At 45.3% G+C, this 20,009-nt stretch overlaps 1 protein-coding gene across 4 annotated transcripts in view; it reads left to right on the top strand.

Annotated features, from left to right (window-relative positions):
* The window catches only part of AARS2 (alanyl-tRNA synthetase 2, mitochondrial), a 37,141-nt gene that overhangs the window by 15,118 nt on the left and 2,014 nt on the right, over positions 1–20,009 (top strand). For all 4 annotated transcript variants that reach the window (XM_035108157.2, XM_060272948.1, XM_060272946.1 and 1 more), the window contains 10 exons: positions 984–1,125; positions 7,419–7,588; positions 8,290–8,403; positions 9,300–9,440; positions 10,292–10,429; positions 11,681–11,790; positions 12,544–12,652; positions 15,621–15,743; positions 18,641–18,751; positions 19,862–19,945. In XM_035108157.2, coding sequence (XP_034964048.2) covers positions 984–1,125; positions 7,419–7,588; positions 8,290–8,403; positions 9,300–9,440; positions 10,292–10,429; positions 11,681–11,790; positions 12,544–12,652; positions 15,621–15,743; positions 18,641–18,751; positions 19,862–19,945 — 1,242 coding nt within the window. The remainder of the gene's footprint in view (positions 1–983; positions 1,126–7,418; positions 7,589–8,289; positions 8,404–9,299; positions 9,441–10,291; positions 10,430–11,680; positions 11,791–12,543; positions 12,653–15,620; positions 15,744–18,640; positions 18,752–19,861; positions 19,946–20,009) is intronic.

Below are 20,009 nucleotides of genomic sequence, written 5' to 3'. Positions count from 1 at the left end.
GAATTTGAAAACATTCCTGTTTTCACAGGCCTTTAGTGATTGAAGAATACTGTTCCTGCCAACCTCAAGACGATTGGATGGGGGAAAATGAATTTAAAATAATTGCTTTTAGATGATTTTAATTGCAGTTGTTCTGTTTTAGAATGTTTTTGTGGTTAAATCGTGTATCTTTTTGCTATCTTTTTGCTACCTTGGGCTCATTGGGAAGGAAGGGCAGTTTATACATTCAGTAGATAATAAATAATAATAATACTTTTCAGGAATTACTGTATAAGGCAGGGTTGGCAAACCTGTGGCCGTCCATATGTTGTTGGACTCCCGTCAATCCCAGGCAGCAAGACTGGTGGTCAAGGAGCATGGGAGTTGTGCTCCAGCAGCTTATAGAGGCTGCTGTGCTGTATAAAGGGCCTCTAAACCCAGTGTGTTGTAATAGTCCAAAATATGTGAATAAGATTAATTGTAAAATACCCTCAGAAATCTAAATTCTATCAAAGATCAAACCAAAGTCAGTGTTCACAAGACGTTTGATCAACAGTATAAAATATCCAGCCTTCTTTCTTATTCTGGGCTGCTCTTTGAAATGGCTGTTGCATTTGGATTTTTACTTCCTCTCATAGGGCTGCACAGCAGCAAGGGAAGTTGAAGTGGGGATTATGTGGAGAATCTCTGCAAACTTGATTTTTAGGGCCATTGACTCTCAAAGAGTCCAAATAGGGGACCTAATGCCAGATGATTTGTGGGATCCCCCAAGACTTCAGAGCTCTGCTCATCAGCTGTTGCTGTTGTTTTAAATCAGGCATAGGCAAACTCCGGACCTCCAGATGTTTGGGACTACAATTCCCATCATTACTGACCACTGGTCCTGTTAGCTAGGGATGGTGGGAATTGTAGTCCCAAACATCTGGAGGGCCAGAGTTTGCCTATGCCTGTTTTAAAGGGTGCACTTGAGCTGTCTCCCAATTGTACCATTTCTTTCCCCACAGCGCAAATCTCAGCCGCAGCAGGAGCAGAGAGCTGGGATGCACCTGGACCTGCATTCATTGGCCAAGTTGAGGCAGGATGGGGTGCCTGCTACTGACGACACTCCAAAGTATGCCTATGAACTTGGGCAGGATGGCAGATATGGTAAGGTCTACCCGATCTTATTCATATTTTCCCTCCTAATTCTATTGATCTTACTTTTCTGCTGTATATATATGCCTCTTACAAAGGCCTTACTCGCTTCCCACACTGTTTTCACATCCATATCTTCCTTCATATTTATTTGGAAAAATTCCTTTAATAATTTTTTAACCTCAGCGACAAATGCCTCATCGTTTAAAATACTTTCATCCAATCGCCACCTCCCCATCTTCCCCACCCCATCCATCAACTTGACTATTACTGGGTTGTGGTCTGTGATAGATTTCGGTAAAATATCGCATCCAATCATTTTCGTCAAAACTTTTGTGGAGAGCCATATCATATCAATCCTTGCTGCTGACTTTTGGGATTCTGAATAATGAGTAAATCTTTTCTCCCCAGGGTTCTTCTTTCTCCAGCAATCTTTTAATTCAAAATTTTTGATTAAATTTCGAAATTCTCTTGTTAATTCCCCTTTATTTTTCTTACCTTTACTTGTCCTATCAACGTTTGCCTCCATCACCCCATTAAAGTCCCCTGCTATGATAATTTCTTCCTCCGTTATACTTTCTGCCATCAGCTCTCCTAGTTTCCTAAAAAAAACGGACTTGCAGCCGTTAGGTGCATAAATGTTTAAGACAACCACATTACCTCCAGGAAGGTACAATCTTGTACCTATTATTCTTCCCTCATTGTCCTGTATAATTTTTTCCGCCTTGATGGTCTTCTTAACATATATCGCTACTCCCCTCTTCTTTTTCTTATCTGAAGACAAATAAACTTCACCTAATTTTTTATTATCAAGGACTCTCTCATGTTTTTTGGGGACATGGGTTTCCTGTAAGCATATCACTTCCCATGACCCCTTTTTCAATACATGTTCTATTTTATTCCTTTTCACCTTATTGTTCAGGCCGTTCACGTTCCACGATAGAATATTGAGTTTCATATCTTTAATATTAATAATGATTTACTTTTATTACCAAAAAAATTGAAAAAAAGGGAGAAAGAGAGAGAAGAAAGGCAAAAAGAGAATATTACGTATTTCCAAATCTTAAGAATACACAAGTAAGGTTCAAGAAACAGCAGCTGCATCCACTTCCTCCTGACTAAACTAAATTTAATAATTTTAATAATTTTTCGGGGGGATCAATAAGGTCTATTGTCCAGTACCAGTATAATCAAATGCAAAGCATATTCCAAAAACACAAATTAATTGGCTTCCAAGAGAAAAAATCAAAATTACAAGAAATATTAATTGATAAAGAAGATAAGCATTTGTCGAATTTATATAAATACCTATTGGAATGGAATTTAAAAGATGAATTGGTTAAGTGCAGTATGATTAAGTGGGCACAAGACGTAGGAAGAACAATTTATAGCGTGCAATGGGACAAATTGTGGTCCGAAAGTTTAAGATTCACAGCATGCACATCAATAAAAGAAAACATAATGAAAATGGCCTACAGATGGCACTTGACCCCAGAGAAAATAGGAAAGATTTATAAGCAAGAACCAAATAAATGCTGGAAGTGCCATAAAAAGATTGGCACATATATGCATTGCTGGTGGTGGTGTGAAGGTGTACAGGAATTTTGGAACAAAATATATGAAAAAATGAAGAGTATGTTAAAATTAACCTTTGAAAAAACACCAGAGCTATTCCTGCTAAGTATGATTCCAGAAAGCGTGCCTAAAAACAAGAGAAATATTTTATTATATGGAGGGGCGGCGGCTCGAGTATTGATAGCACAAAAATGGAAGGGGGAAGACCTACCAGGGGTGGAGGAATGGCAAATCAAAATGGTGGAATACATGAATTTGGCCAAGATGACGGCAGCAATTAGAAATGTATCTAGGCAAAAGATCCAAATTGAATGGCAACTAGTGGAGGATTATTTTAAAAAAGAAGGTATTAAAACAGAGTTGGTGATCTGCTTAACTTAAAGAATGCATAAGGAGAGGGAATTACTGTAAATAAGGATAAGAGATATTATTTTTAGGGAATTAGGAGGAAACAAGTGAAAGAGGAATAGTATGAATAAGCGTTAAGTCGACAATCAGAAGTTTTTTATGATTTAATTTTAAATATTACTCTTTTTTTCCCTTGGTTTTTTTTCCCCCCTCTCTTTTCTTCTCTCTCCCTCTTTTTCTCTTTTTTCTCCCCCCCCCTCTTTTTCTTTCTTTTCCCCCTCCTTCTTTTTTCTCTCTCCTTGCTCCTTTGGAGTTTGTCTCTAAGTTTTATTTTACGTTACTTTATTCTATGTTGTGTTTTGAATATTATTTTGCTATATGATTTACCTTTGATATGAGTTCATTATATATGATTTTGTGGATTATGATTTTGTTATTATCTATATTGTTGTTTTGTGTGAGTATGGGTGAAGTTGGGGAAGTGTATTTTAAGATGAATTTCAATAAAGTTTATTTTTAAAAAATTTTTTAAAAAAAGATATGGTAAGGTCTAATCGTGCTTGAACAAGGTGTATGAAGAAGCACTCTGGAGAAATGGGGATTTCAGATTTGTATCCAAGAAACTTCTCACCATATATATATATATACACACACATAATCCTTCCTGTAGCACCTTAGAGACCCTAGAGACCAACTAAGTTTATTATTGGTATGAGCTTTCATGTGCATGCGCACTTCTTCAGATACTTGTTGGACGCGGGTGGTGCTGTGGGTTAAAGCACAGAGCCTAGGGCTTGCCGATCAGAAGGTCAGCAGTTTGAATCCCCACGACGGGGTGAGCTCCCGTTGCTTGGTCCCAGCTCCTGCCAACCTAGCAGTTCGAAAGCACGTCAAAGTGCAAGTACATAAATAGGTACCACTACAGCAGGAAGGTAAACGGTGTTTCTGTGCGCTGCTCTGGTTCGCCCGAAGCGGCTTTGTCATGCTGGCCACATGACCTGGAAGCTGTACGCCGGCTCCTTCGGCCAATAAAGCGAGATGAGCGCCGCAACCCAAGAGTCAGTCACAACTGGACCTAATGGTCAGGGGTCCCTTTACCTTTACCTTTTTAATGTGCTACTGGAATGATTTTTTTTATTTTGTTTCGACTACGGCAGACCAACACGGCTACCTACCTGTCACCTTATATATGTCTGGCATATTTGTTAATTTGTCATGTGAAGAACATACTGTGTTTGCTTTATAAACTAAAGTTGAACTCTGCCTATGGCCAAACAGAAACTGCTTAGGCTCCCACAGCTCACCAAATTAATACTCATAATCTGCTGTAGGCTGCTGGTTCATGTGTATCATGCATATATGTGTTCTGTGCAATTTATATGTTAGTAAGAAAATATGCAAAAATTACGTTACCAAGGTAAGGATGGTGAAGATACTGGTCTGTTCTTCCTGAGTATCAAAAAGTATGAACACAACATGCTAAATCTATGACTGTTTGGTAAATGTTAGCTGTTGTTTAAAGCGTTATAGTCCTCCAGTATTAGAAAGCAGAGCAAAGTAGCAACCAGTCTCTGAAAAGGCCAGTTTTCACATATGTTCCAGCAGGGAGATTTGTGGGCACTTTATTGAGTACATTTGCATCCCGCTGCCAAGGTTTCCCAGTGAGCTTCATGGCTGAATGGGGATTTGAACACTGGTGTCCCAGGTTGTAGTTCAACACTCTTGTCCAGGGCTAGCCAGCATAGTAACCTCCAGATGTTGTTGGAACCCAGCTCCCATCAGCCCCAGAAAGCCAGGCCTGTGAAAAGGGATGATGGGTGTTGTAGTCCAACATCTGGAGAGCACAACATTGGTTGGCTACTCCTAGCTCACTTTAGGGGGAAAGTGCATAGCGTTACCGGGCGATAGGTGTGTATTAGGTTTAGTATATGCATGGAGTAGCAAACAGTGGTCATGATTTGTGACCATAGCAGCAAAAGCGACATGTCAGGGAGTGCTGTTAGATAATAGGTTGCTGTATCTGAGTGTTAAACTCCTGCCAAATTGAGCTATATACAAATCTGTTGGACAATATAAAGCAGAGTGTTTCCATTGATGGACAGCAATTGAAACAGGTCTCTTTCTGGGGGGTGGGGGAAGGCTTTGGTTGATGCCAGCTGGGTATTTGCCATTACTGCAGCAGACCTCAAGGTGTCACTGTTTCATACATAACCCCATAAAATGGGTTTAGAAGTCACTGTCACAGAAGAATAAAGCCTGAATAGGTTTGCATAATCCGTTTACATTTGTCTCATTGCTGTTGCCTCTCATTGTTAAATAATTGCTTGGCTTAAGGCAGAATGATCCTTAACAACTTATCTGTGGCAGTGGTTTCAAAACTCAGCCAAGGGCTGTTTGTGGGGAAAGACAATGAGAGTATTTATTGGCTGTCAGGTTAACCAAAGCTGCCGTTCTCAGTGCTGCTGAGACTGCAGTTGTACAATATATTTATTTAGGGGCTTGCTTGTTGAAGATGATTATAATAACATTTTTGACTGTCCTGTATAAGGGACTAGCTGGCCCTGCCACGCGTTGCTGTGGCTCAGTCTGTTAAATTGAGACTCAAAGTCCCCCTTCAGACTCCCCTCACCTTCAGAGTCCCCCTGTTTTACACGTGTTCTGTTTATGGAGGCGCATCCCTGTGACTCTCCCCAGCTTGTGCCGATCCATGACGTATCCCGTCTCCTCTCCCCCCCCCCACCTCCTGGCTTATCCCTGTGATTCCCCCTACCCTGTCCCAACCCATGGCAGTATGTTGGATGTTGTTTGTTGGATGTCCACTGGAAGGGGCAATTTTTTTGTATACAAATCCAGGTTTCTACCTGTCCTAGGTTTGTGTATGGATAGAGACACTCTCACATGCACTCCCGATGTTGTGGGCAAATTTGAGGACGATCGGGTAAGCGGTTGTGGAGAAAGATTTGTTTGAACAAACATGCACCCTCTACATTTATATATATATACTAGTGTATTTCAGCCCGTTTAATAACGGGCGCTAGAACATCCTGGGGTTCGGAGAAGCGCTTGTGCAGCGCTTCTCCGAACCCTGGGACCTGTCCTTGCTGTCGGCGGCAGGGGGACAGGAATGAAGGAGGAGAAAGCGCTGCTTTCTCCTCCTCCGTTCCTCTCCCGCAGCCGCCGACAGGAAGCAGACATCCCAGAGTTCGGAGAAGCGCTTGCACAGCGCTTCTCTGAACCCTGGGACCTGTCCTTGCTGTCGGCGGCAGGGGGACAGGAACGAAGGAGGAGAAAGCGCTGCTTTCTCCTCCTCCGTTCCTGTCCCGCAGCCGCCAACAGGAAGCAGACATCCCACGGTTCGGAGAAGCGCTTGCGCAGCGCTTCTCCGAACCCTGGGACCCGTCCTTGCTGTCGGCGGCAGGGGGACAGGAACGGAGGAGCGCTTTCTCCTCCTTCCTTCCTCTCCCCCAGCCGCCGACAGGAAGGACGCGCGCACTCTACCCCCCTGCCTCCTCCAACCGCCGCTCCTCACGGCCAGGGAGGGTTGTGAGGAGGCCTTCGCCGGCCTCCACCCTCGCTGACGTGCCCTGCAGTGAGGCGGTGTCCGACGGGAGCGGCGGTTGGAGGAGGCAGGGGGGGGGAGTGCGCGCGCGCAGTCTCTGCTGTCCAATCCCTGTATCTCTGGGGCACATGCGCAGTACCCCAGGGACACACGGGACAGCTTGGACGCAGGGACAACTTGCACATTATTATATAGGATATAGATAGATGTACCTGTTTTGAGGTTGCCAGGACTCTGTCCTCCCACAATAGGAGAGGGGTGAGGTTCTGTTTCTGGTGGGCACTTTGAGTTTCAAAGCTGCTCAAATCTCATAGAGTGTCTCCCAAGCAGAACATGATGTAAATGAGCCTAAAACCTCTCCGCCAAAGCTTTGGGGTGGGGGGACAAGGTAATAAGGTCTCTGCCATCATGCTGCACTCTGAATGTGTTCCAGGTACAAAAGGACTAAGTAACAGGAGATGTGAAAGACCTTTGCCTCAGACCCTGGGGCAAGTCCTGAGGCAGATGAACAAATATAACAAGTCATACCAAGGCTGTGTTCTGAATTCCTGTGTAGCACAACATGGATGAGCTTCAGCCATCCTGAATTCGGATTAGTGGAATAGCAGTTTGGGTTTCCAAGGAATGTCTCCTGGGGGCTCTGTGTTCTACAGTGAAGTACCTGACTCTAAAAGAACTGGGAGTTTTCCTGCATTTTCTCCAGTTGAATATATAAATATGTTAAGGGCAGTGCATTGGCTGGCTGTTTTGGGTTCCAGGTGGCCCAAGTGCATTGACTACCTAGGAGAAGGATGGGGTGTGATTTTCTTTTACCTCTTTGCAGTTTTCCGTCCGTGTCAAGCCACTGTCCTGATGCTGTACAGAGATGGGTCTTTCCAAAAGGAAGTTGGCAGAGGGCAACAGTGTGGGGTCCTTCTAGACAGAACCTGCTTCTATGCTGAGCAGGGCGGCCAGGCACCTGACCAAGGCTACATGCTGCATGCAGCACAGCAGGTAAGGCTGTTCACTGGCCAGGCCTGAAACAGGCACCTCCTGAGCCTCCTGCCTGTTGGCAGTCACTGAGCAGCATCTCGTCTTTGCCTAGGCTTTCTTCTCTGTGCCTCAGCCACTGTGTGAGCTATAGAAAAGGAAGAGGGTTAAACTATTGTTTGATAGCAGTGCTCTAAGGGAATTCCGATGCTCTTACTTTGTAGCTAGGTTAATGCACCGTCACCACTTCAATAGCAGATTGAATTATTTCCTCTGTTCCCTAAGCCAGCTCTTTGTTGTAGATGATCCTGCTCTTGTGGAGGGTTGACTGGAATTCCCCTACACGTTCATTGATATCATCCTTGAGTGAGCCGAGCAGATCACTCTTGAGCACAGGCCATTTGAGGTTGCTGCAAATCCTCACTGCTGGGAAAAATGTTAGAGAATTCATTGGTCATGTGAGCTCCTTGGGAGGTGGGGGGGGGGGAAGCAAGGAACTTGAGACACACAGGCTGTTGTTGTAGCATTAATGCTGAGCACAGGCAAGACTGTCTCTTCTGCAGCTCGTTTTGTGTTTGTCCCAGAGGTTAATCTAAGAGACTGCTATATTTTTACAAGCTTGCCAGAGTGACCTGAATTCCCTTTATTCCCCTGGAAAACCCATACTGGGAAGAGAATCGCGAATTTGTGCTAACTCTCCCATTTGTCTTGTTTCTCCTTTTGAGGACATGCTTTTTCCTGTGGTATCTGTGCAAGTATCTGGTGGCTATGTGGTTCATGAAGTGATTGTATCTGAAACCCTGAAGGTCGGGGACCAAGTGCAGCTCTTTGTGGATGAGGTAATTGTCGTCGCCAGGAGATGGCAGAGAGTTTTGGGTTCTGTGCTGTGCATCATGACTGGCACATATGCCATGTAAGCAGATCATATTGGGTAGGAAAGTAGTGAAGAAAATACTGCTTTGTAACCACGAGAGAGGATTCTGGGGACCAAGACACAGAAGATACAGAATTTTACCTCAGATCACACTTTCTCTCTCTCTCTCTCTCTTATAATTCTTAACAAACATAGATGTTGCAGCTTAATTTGTATCTAAGAAATCCAGGAATCGAGATCCCCAAGAATTCTCCTTTGCACACCCCACTAAAATGGGTGATATGCAAAAATGGATTTCTCAGTGGAAGTGTTCCTTGTTCCCAGCACAATAGACACCAGAGTTCCAGCTGCAATCCTAGGCACATTTACTTGGGAGAATTGGATGGACTTTACTTTGAAGCAAACATGCATGGGATTGGACTAATGTATTAATTAATCCAGCAGAACTTCTGCTAAATGCTTCAAAGTGGACTAGTATGCTGGATTGCTAGCTAGGGAGAGGAAAAGTTTAATGTAACTCAGTTCTTGCAAAACAGTGAAAACCTTCTCATGAATCATTTACTTCTAATAGGTAAAAGTGGTTTTGATCCTTGTTCCTTTGAGGTTACTATTTATAGTCCCTTTTGAGGGAATAAGCTCCGTAGCAAAAGTGAAATGTCATATCGGGGATTTCCCATATATTAACGCAGAATCTTTTAGGCTGTTTTAAGCCAAGCTTGCTTTTATTATTTAGCTCAGGAGGTGGAGTGTTAAATCAGCGATGGCTGGTGTTTGGGCTATCAGGGGGTTTAATTAATTGTTGCTTATCTAGTGAAAGTACTCCTTTCTCACCCAAAACATTGTGTTTTTGTTTGATTTCAGGCCCAGAGGCTGGCCTGCATGACAAACCATACAGCCACCCACCTGCTAAATTTTGCTCTTCGCCAGGTCTTGGGAGATGGTACAGAGCAGCGGGGGTCCCATGTGACTGCTGAGTATTTGCGATTCTCCATTAGCACCAAGGTGACTATGGGGGGGGTGTCTCCAAATCGCTCATATTAGAGCAGTGAGGGCAACTGGGTGTGACTCATCTGGGAAGTTGGACTGCAGGCGTCATCCCAGCACTTCCTCTGTTCTTCTGGTAATTCTGGAGTCTGGCCACTACTTTAGGACTGGGCTGATTGTTGCTCTGTGTTCTATGAGCCCCAGGCTAACTCGGGCCTGGCCATGGTAAAATTATCAGAGTAGCTCTGTGGGGCGAATGGAGTCCTTTAAAACAACTGACAGCCTAGAATGTGCTTCCCTTGGTGGAGGAACAGTTAACTGCTGGTAATCCTGACCCATGTGTCCCTTTTTGGTTGATTAACAAACGGAGAAAGGGGCATTTGCTTGCTTGACTGTTTCCATGTGAGTCCAAGTGGAAGGGACTGCTGTGTGAGCCACAGAGCTGGAGAGGTTTAGGAAGAGTGGTTCACAGGATCTAATTTTAGAGTTTGGAACTGTAGAATAGGGTCTCGGCCTGCAACAAACACAATGATCCAATATCTGATATTCCGCAGAGAAGTAGACTTCGCCCAACCTTAACTGCTCAAATGGAAACTCTGTGCTTTTACTAAAGCAAATAAAGGAACTGATTTAAGTTCCAATAGTTTTCTTAAGATGATTACGAGTATTCAAAAAACCGTGGTTCAGGACATCAGCATTGTGAACTCTATTTTGTAGATGGGGAAATTGAAACATAAAAGTATTACCCAAAATAGAACCCTGGAGACCAGACACCTATTCCTCTGGACTTTAGCCATCTTACAGTACTTCAATTCCTCATGTAGCATAACATTGCATCATTCTGATGAAAATACCACCTGCTTCACCAGGCTCCCATAACGACGCAGCAGCTGCTAGACATAGAAAGTGTGATCCAGGAAGTGATCAAAAGGAATGAGGTGGTCTATACCAGGGAAGCCCCCATCAAGCTGGCGAGTGCTGTGCAAGGACTCCGGAAACTAAATGAAGTAAGTCGGGGAGGACAGTGACCAGTGCAACCATGCAGCTGGTGGGGTGACAATTGGGAAACTGCCCAGCAGTAGGGTCCAGTCATAAGCACTTCTTCACATAAGAGCACAATCTGGCATCAATCTACAACCTTTATGCAGCTTTTGGGGTGCTGTATCCTAGCCTTGTAAATAACCCCACAAACTAGCCTGCAAAAAGGATTTACTAGACTTCTGGAGGCTGGTGGAAGGGGGATGAAGAACTGCATTTCTATGCTGAGCACAGAAAGGGCTTCCCTCCTCCCACAATCCACTTGGTTTCTTTGCTTGACTCAGTGTGCTTCAGCTGTGAAAAGGGAAAATTCCACGCTAGGGGTCATTAAAGGCACTGAAAATAAAACTGCCAGTATCATAATGCTGTTACACAAATCTACAGGGCAGCCACACTTAGGATACTGTGTACAATTCTGGTCACATCTCCTCAAAAAGGACACTGCAGGGTTGGGAAAAGGTTCAAGAAAGCACAACCCAAGCGATCAAGGGGATGGAGAAATTCCCCCTATGAGGAAAGGTTGCAGTACTGTAACCTTTTGAGTTTAGAGAAAAGGCAAGTCAGAGGCGACATAATAGAAGTTCATGAAATTACGCATGCCGTGGAGAAAGTGGGTGGAGAGGAGTTTTTCTCCCTCTGTCATAACACTAGAAGTCATGGACCCAAGCTGATGAAGCTAACGGTTGGAAGATTCAGGGCAGGTAAAAGAAAGTCGTTATTCACTGTGGAACTCGCTCCCATAGGGGGCAGCGATGGTCACCAACTTGGATGGCTTTAAAAGAGGATTTGACAGCTGTCCTCTGTCCACCTGCAATTCCAAGCAACTGGAGATAGAATATAGCCGCTGTCACTCCTAGCCACACCTCCACATTAGTAGTCACAGTGGCTATGTTCCATCTCCAGTTGCTTGAAATTGCAGGTCGGCAGAGTATTCCTGAGCTTCTGGTTGTGGGCTTCCCACAGGCACCTGGTTGGCCGCTGTGAGAACAGGATGCTGGACTAGATGGGCCATTGGCCTGATTCAGCAGGGCCCTTCTTATGTTACGTTAGGAGAGGCAACACATTCCATACTTCCTCTTCCAGCCTGCGTGCAACACCTGGCCACCCATGTCATACCATTCCAGTATGTAGGTAGGTACCTGCTTCTTTTGGTTTAGTTTGGCACAGTGTTATAACTCTTCAGATAATCCGGCCTTCCTTCCTGCCCTCCCCTCTTTCAGGTGTACCCAGATCAGGTGCGAGTAGTATCCGTAGGGGTTCCAGTGGAAAGAGTGTTGGCTGTGAAGTCTAAAGATGCCGCGTCCTCCTCTGTGGAGCTCTGCTGCGGAACGTAAGTGTCATCCTTCCCCTTTGCTTATCTCACACGAGGGAAACCTTTTCCAGCAACCCTTTTCTAGGTACCTCTGAACTGGCTCTCTTTCCCCTCCCTTAACCAAAGCTGTCCTCTGGCCCAAGCGGAAGGCCAGCGTCTGCATCATTGCTTTGATACAGTTTTACATACGATTTTCGACCACCTTATAAGCAGCAAGTATTGTTTGTTGATTAAAAGAGCCTTACCTAGCAGTTACTAAATGCTTTCTTGTGGGTCAACTACTTCCCATTCCTTTGTAGCTTCAGTAGCAACATGGTGATTCATTCTTGCTATATGGGCAAAGGGGCTGGTTTTTAAAAGCGCTGTTGAAATGCAGAATATTTTTTTTCTTGTTTTCACCTTGGCTGTTTATCATCTCCAGCAAATGAATTACTTGAGTATCAGAGAGCATAAAGTATGTACGTTTCTTGCAAGCGCTTGAAATCCAAAGAGCACAATTGTGACATTACATGTAGTAAACAGCTGGTGTGAGATGCCAGAATATGCTCTCTCTTCAGAACACTATGGACTTCCTTGACTGACAGTGTCTCCTGAAGGTCTTTCCCATCTGTTACCAGGAATTCTTTTTACTGGGAGAGATGGTAGGGGTTCACTCTGAAATCTTTATGTACACAACATTTGTACTCTTCCATTGAGTTATAACCTCTTTCCAAAATAAAAAAGGGAATTTGATGGCAATGCTGACACCTGTCATTTGTTCCTTCTGTCTAGGCACCTTCTGCAGACAGGAATCATACAAGACTTCACTATCATTTCTGAGCGGCAGCTGGTTAAAGGAATCAGCCATATTGTTGCAGTGACCGGAGAGCAAGCCAAGCAAGTAAGGCTGGATTGCTTTTGTCTGATGTTACAGATGTGCACAGGTTGTCTGCTGCTGTTTTGCTCTGCTTCACTGCATGATCTTTAGAGGGCTTCACCCACCTGCCTTCCTGGTTACTGGAAGCTTCATAACAGTCTCTCTCTGGCTCTAACCATTACGGAGATGTCTTCCAGGACCGAGCAAGCACATTGTGAGACGAAAACAGAGCTCTTTCAACATCCTTTTCTACCGCTGCTTTTCGTAGTACTCCACTTCCTTTTTGAAACAGGGTCATAGCATTCCACATTAGTTGTTGTTTGTTGTTGTTTAGTCATGTCCGACTCTTCGTGACCCCATGGACCATAGCATGCCAGGCACTCCTGTCTCCCCCTGCCTCCCGCAGTTTGGTCAAACTCATGTTCGTAGCTTCGAGAACACTGTCCAACCATCTCGTCCTCTGTTGTCCCCTTCTCCTTCTGCCCTCAATCTTTCCCAACAGCAGGGTTTTTTCCAGGGAGTCTTCTCTTCTCATGAGGTGGCCAAAGTATTGGAGCCTCAGCTTCAGGATCTGTCCTTCCAGTGAGCACTAAGGGCTGATTTCCTTCAGAATGGATAGGTTTGATGTTCTTGCTTTTGACTAATAACTCCTTGTCCTTCTCTTACTTCACTTCCCTTGTCCCCTCTTCTCTTTCCCCACCCCCTCAAACTTTGCTGGTCATTTCTTTTTTGCTCTGGCTCTTGCTGACCACTAACCGCACCTGGTGGCTTCAGAGCAAAAAGGCCCTGCTTGCCTGCTAGGTGGGCAAGCAGCATTATCTTTTGCCTTCCCCTTGGCTGTTGGCAGCAAAAGATTAAATTATTCCCGAGAGTTTTATTTTTGCTCTGGCACTTGTGCTGCTTGTCTAGTTATCTCCTCCACTGTTACATTTTTGACAAGGTTCTGCCTGCCACGGAGGAGAGAAAGCTTCAGGGCAGGCTGGCCCAGATTACTGAAAGCGCTGACCCGAGGCAGCTTTGTGTCAGTGGTTCATGTTCACCTGCAACTTCCTTTTATGTTTATCTCTGAAGGGAGCTGTTCTCATTCAGGCTTGTGTTTGCTAAGCAGATGGAAGCAGCTAAAGCACATCTTGTAGCGAGAAGCCAGAGTAGGCAATTCTGTGCTTTTTCTGCTCTTACAGCTACTGATTTCCTGCAACTGGAGCTTAATCCTTCTGTTGGTCCAAGCAGATGCGGACAATCATTTTGATGTTGTAGAATGCTATTTGCATGTTGTTCCTAGGTCAGGGGAGTGGAACTTCTTCCCCCCTCTCCCCCAAGTGTTGCTGACCATTTGCTGAGGCTCATGAGAAATGGAGTCTCCCCCCCCCCCTCAGCAACTGAAGGGCCACAGGTTCCCCATCCTTGTCCCAGATGTAGCACACAAATCATGCAGAAAACGGTACTGCATAGTTGAGTGGTAAAGACCAAGCTGTTAGGGTGCTTCCTAAGTAAGGACATAAGAATCTCCTGGATCAAGCCAATGGCCCATCTAGTCCAGAATCCTGTTCTCACTGTGGCCATCCGGATGCAAGCAGAACATGAGCACAAATGCGCCCTCCCTTCCCGTGGTTTCCAGCAAGAAGCTGCTTGAGCAGCTACTAGGCCTGTTCACACAGTTGGTTATTCTGGACTCCTTTGACCTTCTGCTATGAGTATACATAAAAAGTGTGGCAGAAATTTGTGACGGCCCAAGCTCTTTCTTTCCATTTTTAAAAAAGGGATCTGGCTTTTTGCTGAGGAGCGTCGATGGGCATACTGTATAACCGGAAACCTCGTCTAGAAGTAGTTGACTTTCTCTTGTCCTCTGATTTTTCTAATTTGGTGGCACCATCAAGGTCTTTGAAATACTAGCTTACTCCAGAGCTGGAGAAAGTGGATTGGCTCCCTTCCATCTTTCGGTCGCATGGAGCCTAGCAGATGAGAAGAAGGAATGAGATCAGCTTCTCATTATGATAAGAACCGATCGGATGAAGAGCAGATCAATAAAACAAATAGAATCATCAGGGCTTCTCTCTCTCTTTTTAATCCATCCCGTGTGCCTTTTATCTTTGTGCAAAACCACAATTTGTGGAAAGAATGCCACAAATATTTATCTACTTGTTTAAAACAGTTGAGGAAATTCAGGCCCAGTCACTTAATGCTTCTCTCTGGCCCTTGGGACTCTTCCCAGACCAGACTCCTCACTGCCCTTGCTCTCTACCCCTTCCTTCAGTGTTTTTGCCTAGCTGGAATGTTGCCTTGAACTGAAGTCATCCCTCTTGCTTGCCTGGATAGGGAGGGATGTGTTTCTATGTGTGTCATGGCTCCCTAAGCCGTGTCCTCCCTAAAACCTTATCTTCCCTATAACCACGTTCTCAGGGTGGCTCTCAGCAACGAAGGACCATAGCTCAGCAGCAGAGTACACACTTGCATGCAGAAGGTCCCAGGTTCAATCCCTGGTCCTTCCAGGTAGGGCTGGAGGAGACCCCTGTATGCAGCCCTGAAGAGCTGCTGCCAGTTAAGTGTCAGTCAGTACTGAGCTAGATGGGCCAGTAGAATGACTTCATAGAGAAGGGTCTTTTCTTTCTCTTGCCTTAGGCTACAATTTCTGAGGGGATTGTGTGGTCCCTGTGTGGTGTATCAGATAACCCCAAAGGCAAATTGGTGTGGGGGGAAATAACTCTAATTTCACTCTGTGACTGAGCACTTTCTGAAAAGGATCTGCCTCCCTATTTTTCGCTTGGTTTTTGAGCCAGCATGTATCAGTGGTGAAAAATATCCAGCATAATTTCATTAGCAATCACATAAACCTAATCTACTAATTGCACAATGCCCAGGGCTCTAGCCCTGAAATCAACTCCCAACAGGCTTGTGACTGAAAATGGTTACGTCCTTTGAATTGCAAACACAACCTCTTGCCCTTTGTATGGTTTCTGCCGAAAGGTGTCAGACATTTTTATTACTCTCCTAGGCTCGGGAAGCTGGCCAGACTTTGGCTAAGGAAGTGGACTCCCTCACGGTGCGAGTGAAACTGGGAGGAACCGTGATCGAAGAGGCCCAGAGACTCTCCAAAGAAGTTGGCCAGCTGACTATTGTGAGTACTTTCTCCCTCCCACAAAAAGGGCCCAAGAAAGGTTTTCGAATGCTTCTTGAGGACGTGTTTCCCTGCTCGTTCCTCATTCTATGATTCCTGTTGAAGTTGAAATAATGGCTAACTTTCCCTGAAGAGGCTTTTATTTCACCTTCTAGTGACTGTATCAGTCTGGTTTGTATCAGTCTGGTTGAAGTGCCCCATGTTTCATGGCATAGAGCAGGCATCCCCAAACTGCGGCCCTCTAGATGTTTTGGCCTACAACACCCATGATCCCTAGCTAAGAGGACCAGTGGTCAGGGATCATGGGAATTGTAGTCTAAAACATCTGGAGGGCCGACGTTTGGGGATGACTGGCATAGAGGGTGAGGTGTCTGGGTGCTTTGATAATTTAACCTGTAATGAAGAATCTGCTGAGGTCTTATCAACACCCCCCAAGCCCATCTGCATGGCACTGTGCAATTATTAATAACTAGTATCTTGAAGCCCGTTAAATTAACAGGTGCTAGAACATGCAATTTCCCCCCACCCATTCCCCCCTCTCTCCCCCTCCCTTCTTTTCTCCACCCACACATGTTGGTACTCTCCTGGGCTGTCACCGGCGCTGCTCCTCTGTCGCTGCTCCGCCTCCTCCTCCTCCTCCGCTGCTGCGGTCCATGCCTGGGCAGGGGAGGGGGGAAGGTAGGGGTGGCCAGGGCCCTCTTTCCTTCCTGCCCTCCCCCTGGGCTCCAGCCTGCTTTTGCGAAGGGTTAGCGGGGAAGAATGAGCAGCATCCCTCCGCTGCCACCGGCTTCTTGCTGAACGCAGCGGAGGCACGGGGTAGCAGAGGAGATGCTTCACGGAGCAGGGAAAGAGGGGCGGGCGGCGGGCAGCTGCCACCCGCCCCTCCTTCCCTGCTCCCTGTCAAACATCTCCTCCCCCCCGGGCTGCTCTTCCTCCCCCCCATGCGCTGTCCCCGCTTCTGTCTGCCTCTGACCCTGCACCGCGAGGGAAACGGTAGGCAGAGGGGTGGGGGGGGAGAGAGAGCGCGTGTGCGTGACGCCCGCTTGCTGCTGGTCATCGGGGGGGAGCGTAGGAGAGAAAAAAGGGGGGAAAGCAGCCCTCCTTCTCCTCGCCTTTCCCAACCCACCCAGAGCTGAGCCCGCCACACGCCGGGTGGGGGGAGGGGTTGGGATGCGACGATGGGGTGGAGGTGGGGAACGGCGGCGGCGGGGACACGAACGCCCCGGCGGCGGCGGGGAACGCGCGCTCGCATCTCAGTCCCTCCCCCTCTTCCCCTCGCGCCATTAATCGGGAGGCGAGGCGCGGAACGGCAGTTTGGAGGGGAAGCCGTTAAGGGAGAGAGAACCGCATTCCGCCCCCCCCCCCGGCTCTGTGTGCGTCCAGTCTCTGCGTCCAATCCCTGTATCTGTGGGGCACATGCTCAGTAGCGCGGAAAACGGGACACACGGAATCTGGATGCAGAGACACAGGGACTTTATTATATAGAAATAATAATAATAAATTTTATTTATACCCCACCCTCAGAGTGGCTAACACCAAGTATAAAACAACTAGTTAAAATACAATTCAACAACAAGACTAAATACATTAAAATTAAAATATTAAAGATTAGAAATTAAAAATCCAGCCTCATACAAAAGGGGAAAAGAAAGGGAAAATGGGGGAGGGGATCAGGTTGGCTCCAGGCCAAATGCCAGGTGGAACAACTCTGTCTTACAGGCCCTGCGGAAATAAATCAGGTCCCGCAGGGCCCTGGTCTCGGGAGACAGAGCGTTCCATCAGGTCAGGGCCAGTGTTGAGAAGGCCCTAAAACACTGCCTATGCTCCACTTTAAGTTTTGGGTTTTTAAAAAAAAATATATATTGGTGTTTCTTTTTATTTAATCAAGAGCCTATAATGCAGCGACATAATAAAAAATAAAGAAAACACAATTGAATGAAAACTAAATATAGCACACACACACCAAAAAATACACATTTGGGTCATTTCATTCACAATCCCTGTGGGGGGAGGAAACAATAGTTATTTATGCTGGAGGGTAGTAACATTCTTTTTCTTTAAAAAGATTTGCTTTAAAAAGTATATTAAAATACTGTCCTCAAGGTCTTATGAAATTCTCACTTGAAGCTGAAAACTTAGTAAAGATTCCAAATAGTAGCTTATTTCACAGGAGTCATTTGAACATTGTTACCATCATTTATATACAAAATATTTTTTGCCAAGTAGTTACATATGAATCTTTGTTTATCCTTTAGTGCACTTTTATTTTTAGTCAATTTTATGAGCATGGTGGTATATAAATGTAGTTAAAAATAATAATCTTGTTTTGTTATATTAAATTTAATTTCTAGGAACACCATAGCTGTTACTGAATAATATTCCCACTACCAATGTGCCCTTATGTTTTTTTTAATAGCACCAGCATTTGGGGGAGATAATGGGGATAATATTTGATAAAATCAGAAGTATATAGTGCTACCTAAAAATCACATGCAACTTTCATGGTCTTTTCTTCTTCTTCCTCCTCCTCCTCTCCTCTATTTCCATCTAACAGACTTCTGCCATTGTCCTATCCTCTCTTCCCTTAATTTTTACCGTAAATAAAGTAATGACCAGAAACAGGAACACAGCTCCAGTATTGGAGAGCTCTGGCAGAAGCAGTTGACACCATTGCAATACACTACATAGTTCATACTTTGCATGCATGTCCATCACATCCAAAGGGCTAGCCGTAATTAAGGCTCTCTTGCTAGGAGACAGGCTTCATTCTTCTGGTCATAGGAGTCAAAATTCCTCTCTTCAGCTGCATCCCTGGAGCACCTTTTCATTACTCCCCCCCCCCTCCGGCGTGCACAATCACAAGCAAGTACAGGTAACAGAGCCAGTTTGTTTTGCAGATCGTGGACAGTACCACAGTACCTCAGTGGCAGAAGAGAGAACTGCAGACCACTCTTAAAACTCTGCAGCGAACAGCCAACACCGCAGTTAGAAAATTGGAAATCAAACTGGTAAGAATCCCGAGTGTTCTTTCTGGCATACATGAAGGAAGGAAGCTTCCTGGAGCTAGGTTGGCCTTCCCTTTGCCACAGTTGAGAGGCAGGGTGTGTGTGTCAGGGAGAAATGAATGGAGAGTCTAGCACACTCAGGGCAGTCTCGAGCAGGTCGGGCGCCCTGGCGCTGAGGGGCGGGGATCACTCCGGCGCCCCCGCCCTCACAGGGCGCAGCATGGCTTACACGCAGCTTTGCAGCGCCCTGCCGACCAGCCCAGCGCCCCGCACCATCGGGACTCTACCTAGAGCCGGCCCTGATCATGCTGCTTGCTGTGTACTCTTCACTCTTTTGTGTGTGTGTGTGTGTGTGTGTGTGTGTATATATATATATATATATATATATATATATATATATATATATAGCCTAACATTTGCACTAAGAAAATTCAATTCAATTTTTTTTGCAAACAAATTTATGCAAAAAAAAGATTCCACATTTATATAAACTTGAACTTTTTTGCTTAAGTTGACTGTTTTACATCTCTTCTGATACTGGAGATTCTGCCAAATCTAGTGCTCTTTCAGAATGGACGATTGCACTCTTGAGAGGAAAGAAAGCTGTGGTGAAATGGAATCTGGGCATGCCATGAGCCTGAAGCAGAAAGAGCAGGATGGGTTCCTCTGACCCCTGGACACTGAAATTCCTTACATATACAGCCTGCGTGTTTCAAATCTAATTTCCCAGCCAGAACAGTTAGATAGTACTCATTAAAAGGAGCAACATTACAATTTTTTGGAAAGTTCCTAAATAAGCTCTGTATTGAAAGAGAAGAGCAGTCCTTATCAAACTTGGCAATGGTTTTGGTCAAATAAGTGCAGCTTCATTAAAGAAGCCAAGGTGTAAATGGGTGCTAAATTTTCCTGCCCCATCCCCCTTAAGATACCTAGGTAAATTGTTGCCAGGAATGGCTCCTGTGGGCAAAGCAAACATGTCCCATGGGCATCATTTTTTAAAAAGGTGCTTGGCAGAGATGTGGATGTGCATTTGGAAGCATCTCCTCCCCTATGGCACAAATTTTATGTCTGCTACACAGTGTACTGCTGACTGCATTTTCCCCCTTTCCCCAGGCTGCAGAGAAAGCAGATGACCTGCTAGCAAAGTATTCCAACCAGCCCGTCATCATAGATACCATCCCTGTTGAGTCGCCCTCAGTAAGTTTCTACCAGCTGTGCATTTCTTTTGGAAAGCAAGGCAACAAGGGCCAAGCTGGATTTG

The sequence above is a fragment of the Zootoca vivipara genome, chromosome 3 (assembly GCF_963506605.1).
Source record: "Zootoca vivipara chromosome 3, rZooViv1.1, whole genome shotgun sequence".
Lineage (NCBI taxonomy): Eukaryota > Metazoa > Chordata > Lepidosauria > Squamata > Lacertidae > Zootoca > Zootoca vivipara.
The sequence above is the reverse complement of the archived record's forward strand: the minus strand, read 5'-3'. Positions and strand labels throughout refer to the sequence as shown.